This window comes from Paramacrobiotus metropolitanus, unplaced genomic scaffold (assembly GCF_019649055.1).
Source record: "Paramacrobiotus metropolitanus isolate TYO unplaced genomic scaffold, Prichtersi_v1.0 Parri_scaffold0000003, whole genome shotgun sequence".
Lineage (NCBI taxonomy): Eukaryota > Metazoa > Tardigrada > Eutardigrada > Parachela > Macrobiotidae > Paramacrobiotus > Paramacrobiotus metropolitanus.
Window position 1 is genome coordinate 1,374,283 of NW_026570223.1, and position 17,913 is coordinate 1,392,195.

Sequence of the window (17,913 nt, forward strand, 5' to 3'; positions counted from 1 at the left end):
TGGGAAATTTTGGACAATTTTTGGTTTATCCTTTTTATTTCAGTTTTATTTTGTCTGTTGATTTTCACTTGTGACTTTGGAACCTTAGAAAAACTGCATCTTGTTACTTGCAGAAGTTTATCAGCGCTTTCCAATTTTTGGTCAGTTAGAATCCGATCCGATTTTGGTGGTGTTTTGTTTTGACATATCATCTTTGCGTGTCTATTGAGTTTGAGTCGGACTGTTTCAGTTGATTTCTGGCCAAATGTCCCTTCGCAGACAGGTCTTCGCTATATACCGCCAGCTGCTTCGCACCACTGATTCCGTCTTCGGTGACGACCACTACGCCCGCTGCAAAGCCAAGGACGAGATTAAGGACGAAATCCGTAAGAACCGTGAGGAAACGGATAAGGAGAAAGTGCTGGAACTGATTAAAGTCGCTATCCAAGTGGATCGCGTGCTGCGCTTCGGAGTCCTCCAGGGACGCCTGAACGACAAGGGCAACTACGAAGTCAAGTTCCCCGCCGGTTTCGCGGATATCGAGGGCACGACGGGAACGACGACGGCCCAGATGCTGAAGAAGACACCGGTGGAGAAATCATGACGGAGACGGAGGACGCAGCCGCTGTTGGGAATGCTGCGGTGTCGTTGTATGATTTTTCGCGTCCGCCCTACCTCACCCATGTGGCGGATGAATACGGGAAGGGAAAACCTGCAAATAATTTCCTTAAGGGCTGTAAATGGTAAGCAAAGTGCGGTCTGCGCCTTTTTTGATTGAGTTTAGATCGGCGCGATTAGAGTACTTCGTGGAAAGTTAGCGAGCCACAGTACTACGTTTTACGCTACGATGTCTTGATGATAACAATATAAAGGTTTAAAAAGTGTACTTACAGTACTGAGCCAGTAGAACGCTACGCATGAGTAAGGTTTACAGGAATGCACGCAAAGGGAGCTGCTCAAGTCAAACTGAAAATCTTTTCCAATTTTTATGTGAAAGCGGAAGGGCGCAACTAATTGTTAATTGTAACTTGTAAGCTTTAAATTGTCTAGCTTATGTGAAACTGTGAAAGTAATCAATTTCTTTTTGCTTCTCTTGTCTGTCCGCTTTTTATGACGTCGTGTTTTTACGAGGTCCAGTTAAATTGCTGTAATGATCCTAGCGGAAGCTGTTCGGGTGGGGTTTTTTGCGTGCGATGCTTTTTCGTTTGTGTGGTTTATTGTAATTAATTTGTATCTGATGTTCTTAACCGAGCATCTGCTGTTCTAACTGCTGAAAATTTTCACTGCTCATTCGAGTACGGTAGTGATGCCTCAAATTGATCTTATTTGATACAGTTTGCGTGTAAGTTTGTAACAGATTTTGACACATTTGATATATTGTACATACTGCATTTTGACTTTTGTAGTGTGTTACTATGAATTGCACAGCGTATTATTTTTTTATTAGGGCTCCCGACGGTTCGTGTGTGCTGACCAACTCCTCCGATTGTGTGCTGCGCATTTTTAACGCTCCCGACTTAAGCTCTTTACCCGCGGAAGCCCAGCCATGGACTTCGGCGTTGTGTGTGCGTGAAGTGGATTTAGTGTATGATTATGTGTGGTATCCCAAGATGAGCTCTCTCCACCCGGAAACGGCTTGTTTCATCACGACGGCCAAGACCGCTCCTGTACATTTATGGGACGCTTTTACGGGTGCACTGCGCGCTAGTTATATTGGAAAGATTATGCTGATGCGGTTATTGCGGCGCATAGTGTAGGCGTGGATCCGAGCGGGGAAATCATTTATGCCGGATACAAGAATACGCTGAGATTATTCGATATTTCTTGTCCAGGTAACTGGTAATTCGCATAATAAGCTCGAAAGTATGTGGGAAAGTGCCTGCTTGTGCTGCATGAACTTCTTATCAGCTGAAGGAGTGAAGTTATCCCAGAATTTGAAACTTTGAAATGGGTCGGCTGCTTTAATTCTCAACATGAAGCATTTTGTGTGTTTAAATCGACGTAAGAAATCATAGTCAGCACTATCGTATAAAACATTTGTGTTTGGTTTTTAACTTTGCATGACATTTCCTTGTAAAAGTTCATTTAGATGAATATTTACGTTAGTTGGCTACTTTGCTTGAACAGGTTCGTTTCTTACATTAGCGTTAAAAATCAGCAAAACAATCTGCGTATTCTTATGGCATGTTTAGGTAAATGTTGTTGTGGTAGTTTTGTAGTAGTGTGGCTTTTAATTGGTATCACCTTCAACGGAGTTGGTGAATAAATCGCAGCACAAATAAGCACTCGATGCAGTACGATTCTCTGTGAACATTCTTTATTTTAAATAGAGTATTCGTTCAAATATTTGAAAATAAAATATTTGTGTCTTGCTGTGTCTGTTCTATAACAGTTGATATGACATTGATATGAGTTTCGTTATTTCGATTTCCAGATAAACTTATCGCTTTCTGTCGTATATTTTTACCGAATTACTGCGGCCTTTAATTGGTATTCTCTTGCCGCAGTGTGAAATCAAAATGTTTTTGTGGCAGGTGATCAGTGTACAACCATCGGATTAAGCGCCAAACAATCCCAACAAGGCGGTATCATCTCCAGCATCGCCTTCGATTCGAGCGGCGTGGATCTCATCGCTCTGGGCTCTTACAACCGCACCATCGGGATCTACAGCGCCGACTGCGAAGTCATGAGCCTGCTGCAGTCCCACACCGGCGGCATCACCCAGCTGACCTTCTCCAGGGACGGACGCCGGCTGTACAGCGGCGCCCGCATGGATCCGTCCATCTTCTGCTGGGATCTGCGGATGGGGAAGGTGCTGCGAGAATTTCGACGGAATATCAATACCAATCAGCGGGTGACGTTCGACATGGATCCCAGTGAGACGTTCCTGGTCTCTGGGATGCAGAACGGCGTCCTGGGGGTGTGGGAGTTGCAGGGGGAGAAAGCCTGGACGTTTCCCGTGCATGCTGATATGGTTAACGGGGTCAGCTGGCATCCTGCCTGGCCGGTACTGGTCACGGCGTCCGGACAGCGGCATCTGACGGAAATGGACGATGATGACAGCGGGGATGTTATCGCTCAAGGAACGCAGGATAATACGCTCAAGTTGTGGTATGTTGGTTGAGTGAGAGAAAGAATGCCTTTTGCATCATTTGTGAGTGTGAATAGCTGCAGTGATATGTAAGTGTTTGTTAAAAACAGTTTTACTGGTTTATTGTTGCTGTGCGCAGTGCAGCTGTTTGTATACTTAATCCAAAGTGGTTGTAAACGAGTGTGATGAAATGTCTTCCCCTTGTTTTTGTGCAAGATATGGCGGGTGCTGCCTTTCATCGATTTATTTTGCCTGATGGCGTTAAAACTGGATATCTTGAACTCAATAGCTGCAGGTAATAATATACTGCAAGGAGTAGTATAAGTAAATTTTACTCATAAAATTACGCGAATATAAGAGGAATGTGAAATTTTCAAAATTAATCAGCAGCTTTCTTAGTTTTGTTCAATACGAACAGATAATAGGAACGCTAACTCTTTGTAAGTTATATGGACGCGGCTTTTTTCGGTCATCCCCAAATCACGGAGCAGTTCATTGCGCCGTGAATTGTAAGCCTTTTTCTGCGTACAAATCTACAGCTGTTAGAGGAATTGGCGTGACTACTGTACTTCTATACATGCAGTTTTTTCTTTATCGATTCTCGCAACCTACTGGTGTGTTGGGCTACCTTCTGAAAACTAAAATTATGTCTGCTGCAAATGCTTGGAAGTACGATCGTAATCTTACCTACCGTCCGACCACACTGATGCAGATTTAATTTTTTATATCAAGTATGTGATCTTTTTCCGGTAATAGGAGGAGTGCATTAATTATTTTACCGTACTAAAATTCCAGTACGAAGTAAACGCAGTCTGTTAAATGGAAATCTGATTATCGCCTTTATGGGCCATAGTCCAGAAGTAACGAAACACCTACTGTATGTAGTATATATACAGTACGATATATGCCGCTGCGACACCGGTTGTGCACGTATTTTAATCTGCTTTGTGCTTCTGCGCGGGTCTGCGTTAATTAACGGATAAGCGTTTCGGTGGATAAATTTCTGGATTACGAAAACGTAGTGCTTTACATACACCTGTACAACTATGCAGGCCTTAATTTTGGTATCTTTCGCGGTGTGCTTAATAGCAGTGGTTAATGGCTATCCTTATTATTTTGGAGAAAACGCAGCTGCCGACGAGGTGTCAGTCCAGCGTTACCGGCGCAGTGCTCTGCATGATCTGTGTGATCCCCAACTGAATTCCGCGGATGCTTGCAACAGAATGTGCACGCGGAATAGGTTTGGCCCGGGTAGTTGTCGTGGAACATCTTCCAAATGCTATTGCCAGATACTGGATATTGTTCGCGGCATTAATAACGACCTGGATGATTTAAATAATAGTCTGTGAATATTTCCGCATTAAAAGTTGGCCTTCGAGTTTTTCTTGAAAGGTTCTCACTCTGAAGTGTTGTCTGTGTTGCAGTAAGCTGTTCGCGGTAAACCGCAGATTACAGTAAATAAATCAGAAATATAGAACTCGTATTTTTTCCGCTACGTGCCTACAGTGCAGTCACTTTGGCTGTATATGCGCTTATTGGTCTGCCAGATGATTCATCATTTGATTACTCGTATTATTATACTTGCTAAAAAAACTGCGATCGCTGATATGAAGTGTGGAATCAAAATATGGAATTAAAAGCCATTCAAGCATTTGTATTTTTATAAAACGAATTTGCAAACGCCTTGTTGCTATATTGACAGGCATCGTACGATTCTACGCGTAGAATCATTAGAATGATGGCGCTTGCAGCACAGATGGGAATGTGGTCATGGCTCATGAATAGCAAACCAGTGAATATATAAAAATGCACTTCTGGAAATTTTTCAGAAAAAAAATGATAAGAATAGCTGTTGTTGCTGCGTGACCGTCACACGGTTTCTGCAGCATGCACTTTCATAATTACTAATATTATTAAGTATGTGTAACATTAATCTACAACCTACCGGGCTGGAAAATAAGTTTTTACTCGTACTGTCGCACATTACGCTTAAGAATAACTGAATAAGTACAGTAAGTACTGTAATTAAAAATGAATAGTATGCTCCATTATAGGCGTTCATTATTTATTCTGTATTTTGGCTTTTCTAGTTGCATTGGATTACTAGATTTAACCTGAAAATCCAGTTTTCAAGGCTTACATTCCAGTAACGGCAGTGTAAAAAAAAGATGTGTACTTGAATTTAACTGGCTGTTTTAGCGCAATTGTTAATATATTATAACAGGCAGTTTGTATAATTACATGCTGTACATATTTACTGAGCCTTTGTTATTTTATTTATTGGGGAACAGGCATAAATTGTGGATAGCTTAATTATAATTGCATTAAATTTCTTTAGCAAAGTACGAGTATGTTTATAACACTTGTAAATGTGCAGTGTAAACGCATGAAATCAGCAGACAGATTTTGCGTAATTGATTAATGTTCGTATCATGGCGTCGTTTGCGACTGTAATTTGCTTCCTGTAATTTTTTCGTAAGCCAAGACAATTTATAACAAACCGCCCTTCTCACATGGATCCCCGGCAGTCCAGCGATAAACAGACTGTGGCAGGTCATTCGGACAGCCGCAAGAAATTTGTTGACCTGGTCAGTAATGACGTCAGTGATCAGCCAAGCGACGCCCACCAGTCTGTCACTATCGACCAGCTGGGCATGCTGGATGCGGCGGATCTCCAGGATCCGTATCTGAAGGAACTCCTCGATGTTCTGGATCGTGTGGAGAATGAAGGTACATGTCCGTAGACAAACAAATTTTTTGCGCGAAACAGCACATCTATATGCTGCTGGCTAATGTATGCAAGTTCTGAGTATTTATATTGTTTTTATTTTAAAAAAACTTAACAGTTCCTTATTTTAAGTTGCTTGTTGAAGTTTTTTTTTGTCGCGTGGTATTTATCAACAATCGCTTTGCTTTTTTTTCGTATTGAGTGGTGATTTTGGTAGTGTAACGGTTTGTTTCCCTTTGGGTTCTTTGACGATTATGGTATTAATTGGTGCTGGTATTAATAATCCATACAAAATCCGCTAGCTTTTGTAACATTTTCTGATATCCATGTTTTTACTGTTGGGATTAATCTTCTGTTAACAAGTACCCGCGAATTGAAATGGTGTTATTTTTTATGCTACATGTAATTTCATCTCTTATGGTTAGGTCTATCCTGTGCTAGAATTGTAAATTTGACATACCGGTACTTTCGGTCCGATAAATTGATCGATGAAATTTTGAATTTGCAACATGCGAAAGCAATATATTTCGTTTTCTAAAATTCTCAAGGTGAACCATATTTGGAGAAATTGATCGTGCAAGCGGGACTAGAACTTTCGTCGCCGTCTGAGGCTGAAAGCGATAAGAAGCGGCAGAAAGATGACAAATACTCCCGCTTGCGGCTGGCCCGATCGAAAGGTCACGTCCGCAAAGATTCGCCCCGGCAGACCAAACTGGGCCGTGTCCAGCCGGCATCCGAGGATAACTATCGGGGACTGTATGGGACGTATGAGGAGGCCGGGGGCACGATCTCGCCCGAAGAAACACCCACCGATTCATCCACAACGTCCACGGAGAGCTTAGTGGAAAGCTTGGCTGAAATGATTGCCAAAGGTATTCGATATTAGTGAGGAGGAAACAGTTTTTGTACGTTCTTGATTTCTACTCTGATATATTGTGCATTAATTAACTGAAGAATCGGATACCACAGCTGGTATCAGTAAACTTTTGAAAATCAGCTAAAAAATAATCGTCAACGCTACGGCGTTAAATGCCGTTAATCGACGTACAACCCATAATTATGGGATACCATATATTATGGGATACCATGGGATACCATGCCATAAGTTGCAGTACGAGTACCGAACAAAAATTTTTGAAAAGAATGGTTGAATTATTTGAGCTATTACTCATCGTTGTGCAGTACATCAAGTCTCGGGACGGTTACGCGGCGGCGAGATTTAACCCTTATTCTACGAGCACATGACTTTTGGTACTTCGCATGGGGCCTTAAGTTTTCCCCTCATGCAGCACGGGAAACTTTGTTTTCCCCGCACATGTGCCGCTTAGTCGCTTACACGCTTAAAGCTGACTGCAGTTTAAAGCCGCGTGCGCTGCGGCAACACGTTTGCCTTCATCTGAGTTGCGCAACTGGATATGCCGAGTTGGCCAGAAACCGGTTTTTTAGCTGCAGCCAACTTTAGGCTGCATTCGTGTAAGCGACTAAGCGGCACATATGCGGGGGAAAACGAAATTTCCCGTACTATATGAGGGGAAAACTTAAGGCCCCATGCGAAGTACAAGGTTTACTTCTGTTTCGTTAGTCAGTTGATGGGCATTTCATTTACCTAATGAAATTGCAATATAATATGTTTTAAAACCTACGAGTACACTTTTCACTAGAATAATACTGCGTATTTGTTTGCACGTAATTTTGTAAAGATAAACATTTATATTTTATCTGGAGTTTGTGTTCTATTTAATTTTATTTTTTTGGTTTTTCGTAGTTTCTTTCGTTTTTCAAATCTTTTCTACCTTAGGTGAGCCGCCGATCGTAAAGCCCGATGCGGAGTTAACCACGTACGGCACCCGCATCATTCCCTACGGTTCCTTCGTCGGAGGCGAGACAGATGCCGGTCTGACCAAACCCACCAAATCCGACGCCCTCCTGCGTTCCACCAAGCCCGGTGATGCACTGGATCTCGATGACGAAGAGACGGAAGCCGCTCACGAGGCGGAGTGCGTCGAAGTAGACTCGACGCCCAGCGTCACCTCTATCCAGGAGTCGGAGGATTATTACGATGAAGGGAAGTTGGGAGTGGAGGATGCCGGGGAGACCGCGCCGGAAATGGTGCTGGTGGCGCCGTCGGATGACGAGGATCTGCCGCCGCCGCCGCATTATTATGAGTATACGCAGAAGGAGAGTCAGTGCCTGGCCATCGTCAGTAACTTTCGACGACAATTTACCGACGCCTATCCCGACCGGAAGCCGCTGTTTTTGACGCCTGTTAATGTAAGCTAAACCAGCAGGTAAGCGAGGAAACGAAAAATTATAGACGTTGTGTTCAGAAATATCATTGTATTACTCGAAAAATGTTAGTAGATTGTGTCGTTACAGCAGTAATAACAGGAAAGTGCACCGCTGTTGGCTTGCACTAAAAGGCCGAAGCGAAGCGGGAAACCAAGTTTAACAAACTGTTTTAAAAATATTTTTTTATATTTAAAAAAGATTTTTTCTTTTATTTTTATTATTTTTTGGTGTGCTCTTCCATATTTTATTTAAAATTGTAAATGCGTGACTGACATGACCGATGTGACCGAAAAATTTTTGGTTTCGTGGAAATCGACCTTCGCTTAGCTTCGCTCGATTAGATTTTTAAAACGTTCTTGAAGCGCTGAAGGAAATTACGATTTTATTTGTTCAGAGAGAAAAATATATTTTTTTACGCGTCTTTGAAAAAACTTATTGCAAGAACTAAGCACCTAATACGAGCCATTGAAATTGTTTTCTAAGCTGGCGTACAACATTTGGTCCTTATTATGCTTTTTGCCGTTATACTACAATTCTTGCCAGTATACAGACACATTTTCGATTCATTCATAACGTACGTTACAATGCAGTGGTCACTGATCCGCAGTTCAAGAATTCCGCTTACAGGAAGTTGGCGTACCGCGATTTGTCTGCACAACCATCCGTCCGACCATATTCAGTTATCACGATCTCTTCCAATGGGATGGTGAGTTTCCCACAATAATTATTTTAATATCGTTTCACTAATACTAATAGCAAAAAGCAATTTATGCTTAGATTTTTGCTGATTTGTCTTTTGTTTAGCTATTCTTACTGGGCGTGCATTACTACCGACCAGACGTTGAAGTCCCGTTTAGCGGGTTGTCTGCTCCTGATGTAATAATAATAATAATAAGGAGTTTGTGTATTGTTAATTGTTCGTAGCATTTTCGTCTTTTTATTGTGGTTTCCTTTCTGGTGAATTTTGTTTGTCCGCAGTGATAGCGGTCATCTTGTAGGGATTGCCAGATTTTTCGCCTACCAGCTGGAATACATCTTCCTCAACCCGCCCGATATTCCGCCGACCGTCGTCATGTCCCCGAGTTTTGTGTTGCGGGAGCGACAAGGCAACTGTTTCGACTACTGCTTCCTACTGGCGTCGGTACTGATCGGTGTGGGCTACGACGCGTACATCGTCGTCGGTTACGCCAGCGCAGCTATCTGTACCGGCGACGAGAGCCACCGGGTGTGTCCCTGTGTACCACAGGAACCGCTGCCCACGATCATTCCGCAGTACGAACAGGATTTTGATTTTGCTGATCTGCATTCGGAAATTGCCTGTGAAGTGTTTAAGGATACGATCAACCGGCAGAGAGCGGCGCGCATTAAGGAGCGCAATGCCAACATTAAAGGTTACAAAGATTTTGACGTTGCTTGTAGTGTAGTGGCTGTTAGTACAAGTCAATGCTCTTTGCAAATACACTGCAGTAAATAAGTGGCAGTTGCGATACCCTGTTGAATTAATTTTTTTCTGCTGTATATTTTATTTTATGATAATGAATTAGTAACATTGTTTTGAAATACTATAGTACCTAATAAATTATGATCCTTATTCAAAATAGTTTTTTGTGATACCATAATAATTAAACTTTGTGATACTGAATGCATACCAATTTGTGTGATGCTATAGTTGATGGTTTTTTATGCTGGACTATTAATCGAATATAGGCCTCGCGGAGTTGTTGGCCAACGAGAAAGAACGCGCCGGTCCGCAGCCCGACGTGGACAACGAGGAGAATCCAGAGACGGATCCGTATTTCCACCGGCGCGTCCACGCCTGGATCGTGATTGTTCCCGGGAAGCGTGACATTGCCGATGCGTTCTTCATTGAACCGCTGACCGGCACCGCCTTCCCGGCCACCCACTCGGAATTCTACGACATTGAGAGCATCTTCAATCACCGTCAGTACTATGTCAACATGCAACCGCGGCCGACGGGGGAACAGCTACTCAGCTGGGATGTCAGCGATATCCAGAAATGGGAGCCGGTGTTCCGGGAGACAGCAGCCGACGCCGGAAAGGGGTCCGCTAGTATTGTAAGTCGCATTTCTTTATAAACCCAGATGTGGTACGGAAACATAGTGTCACTTTGTGCTACAATGCTAGTGCGAAAACTTACCGAGGAAAAGCTTCCGTTCAAAATAAAACCACCTCGGTGTTTGCTATTTGAATAAAAATTTGAGACTTTTCCTATGGAAGACATTCATAAAAAACTTACTAAATCAGTAGTCCAAAACTAGTATTAATTATTTATCTTCAGCGTGCTTGATTTTGGGTAGACGTCTGAGTGCTTTAGCCATTGCACTACGCAGCAACGCATCGGAAGTACAGGCACGTAATTAGGAGAAAAGATACGGTTTACACTTTGCCACGTGTTAAACAACTTAAACTGCATGATAACGTTAAAGATGCTGGCTGCTTTAATTCTACAAAACTTAATCTGATTTTTTAAGCCGTACTCGTGGTGCCGGGTTGTAACCATGAGCATCGTGAAATAAAGCACTGGTGTACATAAATAACATAATTATAATTGTAAATGTTGTCAGATTCATAATAGATTATCAGGACATGCGTTGCAGACTGATGGGACCACGGATTCCGAAGACTTATTGGCCACAGTGGGATGTAAACTTTTCGCCGAAGACATCCAGGGCGCTCCGTCGCAGTGCCAGGTGGCAGCATGGCCGTTTCGCGGTTTCGAGATGCCGCGACCGTGGAGTGAGCCGCTAGTGATTTCTCGGCGACGATATTTACGGTATTGTAAGAATGGATACCGTCTGCATCGCTACCTGAAATGCGATATGGAATATTATCATCAGTACGAACGGAAAGATGGACTGGTCAATAAGTTTATCATCTTCAGCAACCGCAAGAAAACGGTACGATACTGCCGGCTAATTTTAATGCCGGCTGATTTTTTATTGTTACTATCAAGAACTTACTATAGGTAGTTATATAGGTAGTATATCAAGAACTTACTTACTTACCTCACACTATAGTAAGTACTTGTTACTATCAAAACTTAACTTCTTTGTTGCAATTGAGAAGTTTAAGGGTAGCACATTGATTTTTTCCTTAGCATTTTGCTATTTATTTTTGTGCTTCGGACATTGTAGACCAAGTATCATAAACTTTAATTGTTATATTTTATTTTTGACTTGACGCTTGCATGCATACACCGTGGATTTAGATAAAAATAAAAGTAAAATTAAAATGTAAAGTAAAAAGATCTGCGTGTTAAAACTGCGTTATTATAATTTAATTTACGCAGGGGAACTATTTTATTCCGTATAGCACATTATGGAAGTAAAGGAATTGTACGAAAACCGGCGTGACCGTCTGAAATATCGTAAACACACGATCCGCGACGGTATACTCCGGGAATACTTTGCACCCGGCCACACCAAAGCCATCCGCATGCACGACGTCCAAATCCACTCGGAAAAACCGCCAAAATTCAGTGAACTGTACCGGTCCATTAACACCTATGACGTCCACGAGAACACCCTCCGCATGATGACCTATTACCACCAGTACCGTAACGACGGCCTGGAACGTCTGGAACAACGCTCCGACGGCATCCACTGGTTTTACCGGGGTCGTCGGGATCGTCTGGTGGAGCGTTATATCAGCTACGGCACCCAAATTGACCGTTCGTACGCCGTGGAAGCATTGAAGTGCAAAGGGGATCAGCGTCCGGTGGCGGTGGTGCGGGAGAAGTTTGACCGGGATCCGCAGTGTCAGGATCCGGATGTGGATATCTATATTCGGGAGTATCATGTCGGGGAGAATAAGCTGTTGCTGGTGTTTCAGCCGGGGAAAGATCTGGTGACCAGTACACAGCGCCGGTTTATTCTGCCGGATTTTAGTGAGACGCCGCAAGCCGGGTCGGAGTTGCCGGCGGGATATCTGCGGATGAACGAGGATGTTATGATGGGTTAGTAAGTTAGTACCTATGATAGTACGCCTACACCTTGTTATATCAAATTTTTTAATTTTTTTTAACGGTTCAGCGCAAGAATGCAAAAGCTTGGCCATATGTAGAGGAATACAGCTTAAAACAGTTTTTAATATTTCTGTCGCAGGTTCTTGCTGCAATAAAGAATCCAAAACTGAGAGTACTTACTCGTATACGTAAGCCGTATAAACGCAAATTCAAAGCATTTATAACGTGCACCTGTATGCCATGTTTTAAAATACTTACTGCATTGTTTTTTCTTCTGGCCATTGTAAGCAAGTAAATTATTCTATAACAAATACGAGTATAGATATAATGTACTCTGTTACTGTAGAGTCGATTTTGTGCTGTAAAAATTAAATTGTAATTAAATTGTGATCTCTTTTGTTTTCTTATTTAAATGCCGTAAATGAGTAATACTTGTTAAGTTATGGCGATATCTCAAAGCACTGTTAAAAGTGGCTGCCCATTATTGTGGCAGCTGATCTTCTACGTTTGTCTACAACCTCGTGCAGGTTTCTCCTGATCGTTGTAGACGTTAAGCTGATTAAACAACAAAGTAATATTTATATATATTTTCATAATACACGATTGTGATTGCTTTTCCTTTGGATTGATTTGAAACTGTAGTGAAGAGGCGCGCTGCTCTGCGTTATTGCCATTGCAGTTTATGCACGATTTGAGTTTAACTCTTTTAATTCAAACCTACCGTAATTTTTTTGTACACATACAGAGTTCAAGCGTCAAAAATAGATAGACAGATTCAAGCGACAAATATATTTTAATGATATTACTTTCTGCTCGAATGGAAAACATGATACAGTAACCATACGTTTTTGCAGCTGTTTTCCGTGACCAGCTGAAGGAAGAGAAACGTGTACCTATCGATATCTGGGACGAAATGGTCCACCATTACAAGCAATCCCTCAACGCCATCATCAGCGTGCGCCGGTCCGAGGACGACTTCCACGACGAGATCAATCAGCGTATTGAAGAGGAACAAGACCCGGCATTGTGGCACTCCATCTACGACATTGAGCGGCACCCGCGGGCCGCCGCCGTCCTACGCAAAACCGAACAAGCCTCCATCGCGCCGCAGCCGAAGAAAGAAGAATCCCAACCCACCTTCGACCCGACAACCTTCGACTGGGCGGCGCCCTACATGGCCGCTTACGGCGACAACCAGATCGCTTCCGTGGACGACGCACTGGCCATCCGCCAAGCGGTACTCGAAGACATCAAAGAGCGTCTCCTCTACACCGCCAACTCGTTGCAAAAGAATCATGAAGATGAATTTCATAAACTGCAGATCCTAAACGAGAAATTCCGCAAAGCCCAGGTCACCGGCGAAGTGACCCCGAAAGAGTACACTCTATATGAGAACGAGAAGAGTGCCATCCAGTTCCGGATGCATCTGCTGGAGCGCCGGCAGGAGTTGCTGCAGTACCATGGACCGGCCAAGTTGAAGCGGGCCAATGAGTGGTTGCTGCGCGATCCGCGTTTTGCGGACTGGTTGCGGGGCATGCATCTGGAGACACGCGAGCAGGTGATTGATGGGGATCTGCGGGGGAAGGGGAAGGGTACCGGAAAGGGGAAGAAGGAGTGGAAGGTGGATTCGGATGAAGGCGAGGTGGAGGTGCAGTCCTGGGAGGGGACGAAGGATGGTGGGCGCAGCTCTAGTATGGGTCACAAACGATGATGAGCGAAGCCACAACACTCCAACAGATTGTTAAAGTTAGTTACAGCACATAATCTTCCCGAAACATTTTTTTTGCTACATTTGCTTTCAACCCATGTGTTAGTTCTTTTAGAAGAAGTATTCATCGGCTGCCTCTTTTTTTCTACTTCTTAAAGTGTTTCTAAGTTAACTAAGCATTTGCATTCTGTGGATAAAAGAAAGATCAAGGAAGCTCCGTACTTCTGAACACGTATAATATGAAAACGCTCAGTTCCATCAACCGTTTCCGGCCTGCTCCGCTCCGTTTCCTAGTTAAAAATTAAGATCAGAGTAGTACTTCGTACTACTGTACTTTAATAAAAATGTTAACAAAAAATAATAATTTATGTGCAGTGAAATGCTTAATTTTGTAGGTACTGTATTTCGTATGTACATTGTACAGCCAGTGTACGAGTATTTCATCAGAACCAGGCTTTGGTTGTATCGAGCATTACGCAAAGTCAAACCCCATCTTGGGCGGGTGGCTTTGCGACGCAAGTTGTAGGAGTACTGTACTGTAGTGATTGTGCTCGTAAAAAACGGTAAAATGAAAATGATGCACCATGAATGTGTTATCTGATCACGATGGATGAATAATTTATTGGGAATTTATTTGAGTCATCGGTGATCGGTTTATTGCGGTGAAGTTTTCGATTGAACATGAACATCATACCTTGTATAAGTTGTAGAAATCGGAAAAGCTGTAACAGTGACTCTGAAGGAGCGTATCTAATATCTAAGGACTGCAAGCCACTGAAGCAGCATCCACTGACTGGAATCTGCAGCTGGAAACAGCGGACCATGTCGTTTTTCTTCCCTGGCGATCGCTTCCCCGTCTTCGATGCCGTCGCCATCCCCGGAATCCCCCCGGAAAAATTCGGTCCCCCCTTACGCTTTAATCCCTACTGCCAGGATTACGAGCAGTATGTGTCGGGAATCGACTGCGTGGGCTATGAGTTTGTGCCCAAAGGCGAGGAAGTGAACCAGCACCGAATGGAAGTGCTGTACAATGTGGTGAACGATGCCTATTTCCGTACAGTCTGTCAGAACGATGCGAATCTGAAGCGCACATCGCGGTGGAAGAGCTGCGTATGGCGCTGCTGTAACGTGGATCGGAAGGTGGAAGACGACTGGGGGATGGCCTATCTGGCACGGAGAGATCTCGTTCTGCGGGACCCGAATCGGGATAAATCGCAGAATCTTCTCCAGGGTGTTGTGGAATGGAAATTCAATCTGAAAAAAGCTGGTAAGCCGGTGTCTTGGTTTTAGAAATCTTTGTCCTGGAAGCAGCCGTGAGTTGTTTTGGAGATCTGCTTTAACTTTTTTGCGGACAATTTATTATTTTATTAATTTTAAATTGCCTTTTGAAACCTTGGAGATCTTTAATTTCTGAATTTCAAGCGATTACATGCTGTCTTATTGGGCTAAAATGTTTTAGATGTATAAACTGATTTGGAAATCAATGCGTTCTCGAGTATTAGCGTTTATCAATAACGGTTCTTTTCAAAATTTTGCAGCAAAATTTACGTCTGTGTTATTGCAGTTTATTGGTCAGTTTTATAATATTATTTAAATGGAAAGGAAGCAAACACGAAGAAATTTATAGATGAGAAATTTAAAGTTGCAATCTGATTGGTAGACAGTGAGATTAAAATTCATTAAAACGAATTTGCCCGGTTGTATACATACAATTTAATTTGAAGGAATCTGTACTCATGTGCAATCTCATCCGAAATAAATTCATCGTGTATGTACGCTGTACGACATATCTATAATTATACAGTACATACATTTTATTTCCAGGATTACAAGTGAAAAATCTGCAAGTCCGCGTACCCCATAAACTATACCGTGACGGGGTTGTTGTTGTCACCATCTGCTCGCGCGATGATTACACCGTTCTTCTGGATGCGCAAAACCTGAAATCCGTCTCCCGAGCGGTGGGATGGGATGAATTTATCATACGGGCGGAATTATCGGGTGCACAGGCGTCCGGTGGATATCAGAATGCCTATCAGAACGCGCAGCTCTTTCGGCAGCCACTGTCCACGGATCGGATGTTTGTGAATGAAGACTGGAAGAATCCTTTCAAAGTGGTGATCGAGATGGAGAAAGCATCAGAGCAGTAAATGTGTCTATGTTCTAGTCGTGTTTGCGTTGTGATCTCGGTAAGGTTGTCTCATGGTGATTTCTGTTTATCTTTGTAAACAAGTATTAGTTCAGTCACTGCAGTGTGCTTGTGTCATAATGTTTTTTGTCAGATACAGTAGTTTAGAAAGCGCAGAATGTTGATGGATTAAAAGATATCTTTGTTTCAATTAGTCAGTGATTTCAGTGTGAAAATGCATCGCTGCTGCTGTTTTCTTTGTTCCGAAAATGCCTGTTTACGATTCTAATATTTTTCATTTGTCAGTACAATAGTAGCCTTTCTGTTTAACAGGATCGTTTTTCGTGATGTAGGAAATAACACACTAAACACAGTGTTAAAAATAATTATTATTGATAGAGTTTGTCGCGAATTGGATATTTACGCTTAAAAGTCGGAATACGTACTAGTACATCGGTATACCTGTACGACGTATGCTTATTTAGATTTTAGACTATCTACTCAGTACTAAGTACTCTACTCTAGACTTGAGTAGTGTAGCATGGGCCAATGTCAAAACGACGGCGGAATTTTCTGCCGGCGGAAATTTTTTGTGGTCAAAACGACGGCGGAATTTTCTGCCGGCGGAAATTTTGTGTGGTCAAAACGCCGGCGGAAATTCTCGTGGTTAAACTGCCGGCGGAATTTCCTGAACATGCATTTTTTTTACGGAAATCACAAATTGATACAAAACCAACTTATTAGTAAACTAATTCACGCAGTAAAATACACGCTGGACATTCTACAGTATGTATTATGTATCTATGCATTCTTGTCAAACAAACTTCTGCTAATGCTAGTTTCAAAACATGCTTCATCGTTCTGCAGATAAACAGTCAACAATGACAAACGAACACTACAACTTTAAAAAAGTTGAAAAATTAAAAAAAGCACAAGAAAACAAAAACACAATGATAAAAGAACATACGTACGTGCTCGAATACCAATCAGTTAATCCGCCGGCAGTTTGACCACGAGATCTCTGCGCGTAGAGATTCTTCGTCTGAGTTGGCTCTGCCAGTCTGTGTTCAGAGAACTTGTGAGTCTTCCCAGGAACGGCTCCAAAGGGATCAGACTAGATCGCACCTCAGTGTCATTGCCGCAGTGCCATTGTCAAACACCTTGTTTGTCTCTTTTGCGCGGCTCAGGTATTCACTTGAACTTGTTCGCGCGTTCTGTGCAACTGCCGACGCCACAACGCCCATACATACTGTACATACATGCGGCCCGATAAAGAGATTTATATTGATAAGGGGGCGCCCAGTTCTACGTATGTAAGATACATTTTTCCTGCAAAATCGTTTTTAAAAACGCATAGAAAATGAAATTAAAAGTTACAAAAATTCCGCCGGCAGTTTGACCACGAGAATTTCCGCCGGCGTTTTGACCACACAAAATTTCCGCCGGCAGAAAATTCCGCCGTCGTTTTGACCACAAAAAATTTCCGCCGGCAGAAAATTCCGCCGTCGTTTTGACATTGTATTTACAGTACATGCACACCTTTATTTACAAAATTAACGACAAGCATGCTTTATTGTACCATAGTCACCTCAGTTTATAATAAGTAAAAAAAATATGTAAAAGTTATAATTATAGATATAGATATGCATACATTATGATACATAAGTACGAAAATTTAATTATGCCTGCTCTATACATAGGATTATGGTAGTTCACCGTAGTTGTACTTTCGTATTCCATACTTGTCTGCGAGTAAAACTTATCGCCATTGACCCAGTATTAGCGGTTGAATTCGGGGTATCCATGAAAATGATAACGAAATATCGTTTGAGGGAAACCTTAAAATTTTACAATGCATTGTTTAGAAATTTCAAGTACACCACGTGCGTCTATTGTAATTTGTTCCACTTAACAGCGATAAGAAAAATCAAAAGGTAAAAACGGGTCCAAAATACTTGCGCACTCTACTTAATTCCGCAAGATATCATGCGGATTGCTGATAATT

General features: G+C 42.4%; 4 protein-coding genes across 4 annotated transcripts; all 4 read left to right on the forward strand.

Moving 5' to 3' along the window:
• The first annotated feature begins 13 nt into the window (after positions 1–13).
• LOC129594084 (complex III assembly factor LYRM7-like) lies at positions 14–583 on the forward strand. The gene has a single exon (XM_055490647.1). The coding sequence runs from the start codon at positions 245–247 to the stop codon at positions 581–583; it is 339 nt and encodes a 112-aa protein (XP_055346622.1). The 5' UTR covers positions 14–244.
• Positions 580–3,351, forward strand: LOC129594076 (telomerase Cajal body protein 1-like). Its single transcript, XM_055490637.1, is given in 4 exon segments — positions 580–722; positions 1,427–1,692; positions 1,695–1,811; positions 2,514–3,351. Coding segments are annotated over 4 exon segments (1,116 nt in total). The 3' UTR covers positions 3,104–3,351.
• Positions 3,352–5,173: 1,822 nt separating this feature from the next.
• LOC129594098 (dynein regulatory complex subunit 7-like) lies at positions 5,174–13,989 on the forward strand. The gene is made up of 9 exons (XM_055490671.1): positions 5,174–5,800; positions 6,347–6,670; positions 7,597–8,069; positions 8,715–8,793; positions 9,086–9,478; positions 9,795–10,162; positions 10,706–11,005; positions 11,421–12,063; positions 12,927–13,989. The coding sequence occupies exons 1-9, from the start codon at positions 5,584–5,586 to the stop codon at positions 13,781–13,783; spliced, it is 3,654 nt and encodes a 1,217-aa protein (XP_055346646.1). The 5' UTR covers positions 5,174–5,583; the 3' UTR covers positions 13,784–13,989.
• A 366-nt stretch (positions 13,990–14,355) lies between these two features.
• LOC129596551 (peptide-N(4)-(N-acetyl-beta-glucosaminyl)asparagine amidase-like) lies at positions 14,356–16,287 on the forward strand. Its single transcript, XM_055493871.1, has 2 exons — positions 14,356–15,047; positions 15,605–16,287. Exons 1-2 carry the CDS (start codon positions 14,462–14,464, stop codon positions 15,928–15,930), a joined length of 912 nt encoding a protein of 303 aa, XP_055349846.1. The 5' UTR covers positions 14,356–14,461; the 3' UTR covers positions 15,931–16,287.
• Positions 16,288–17,913: the final 1,626 nt, after the last annotated feature.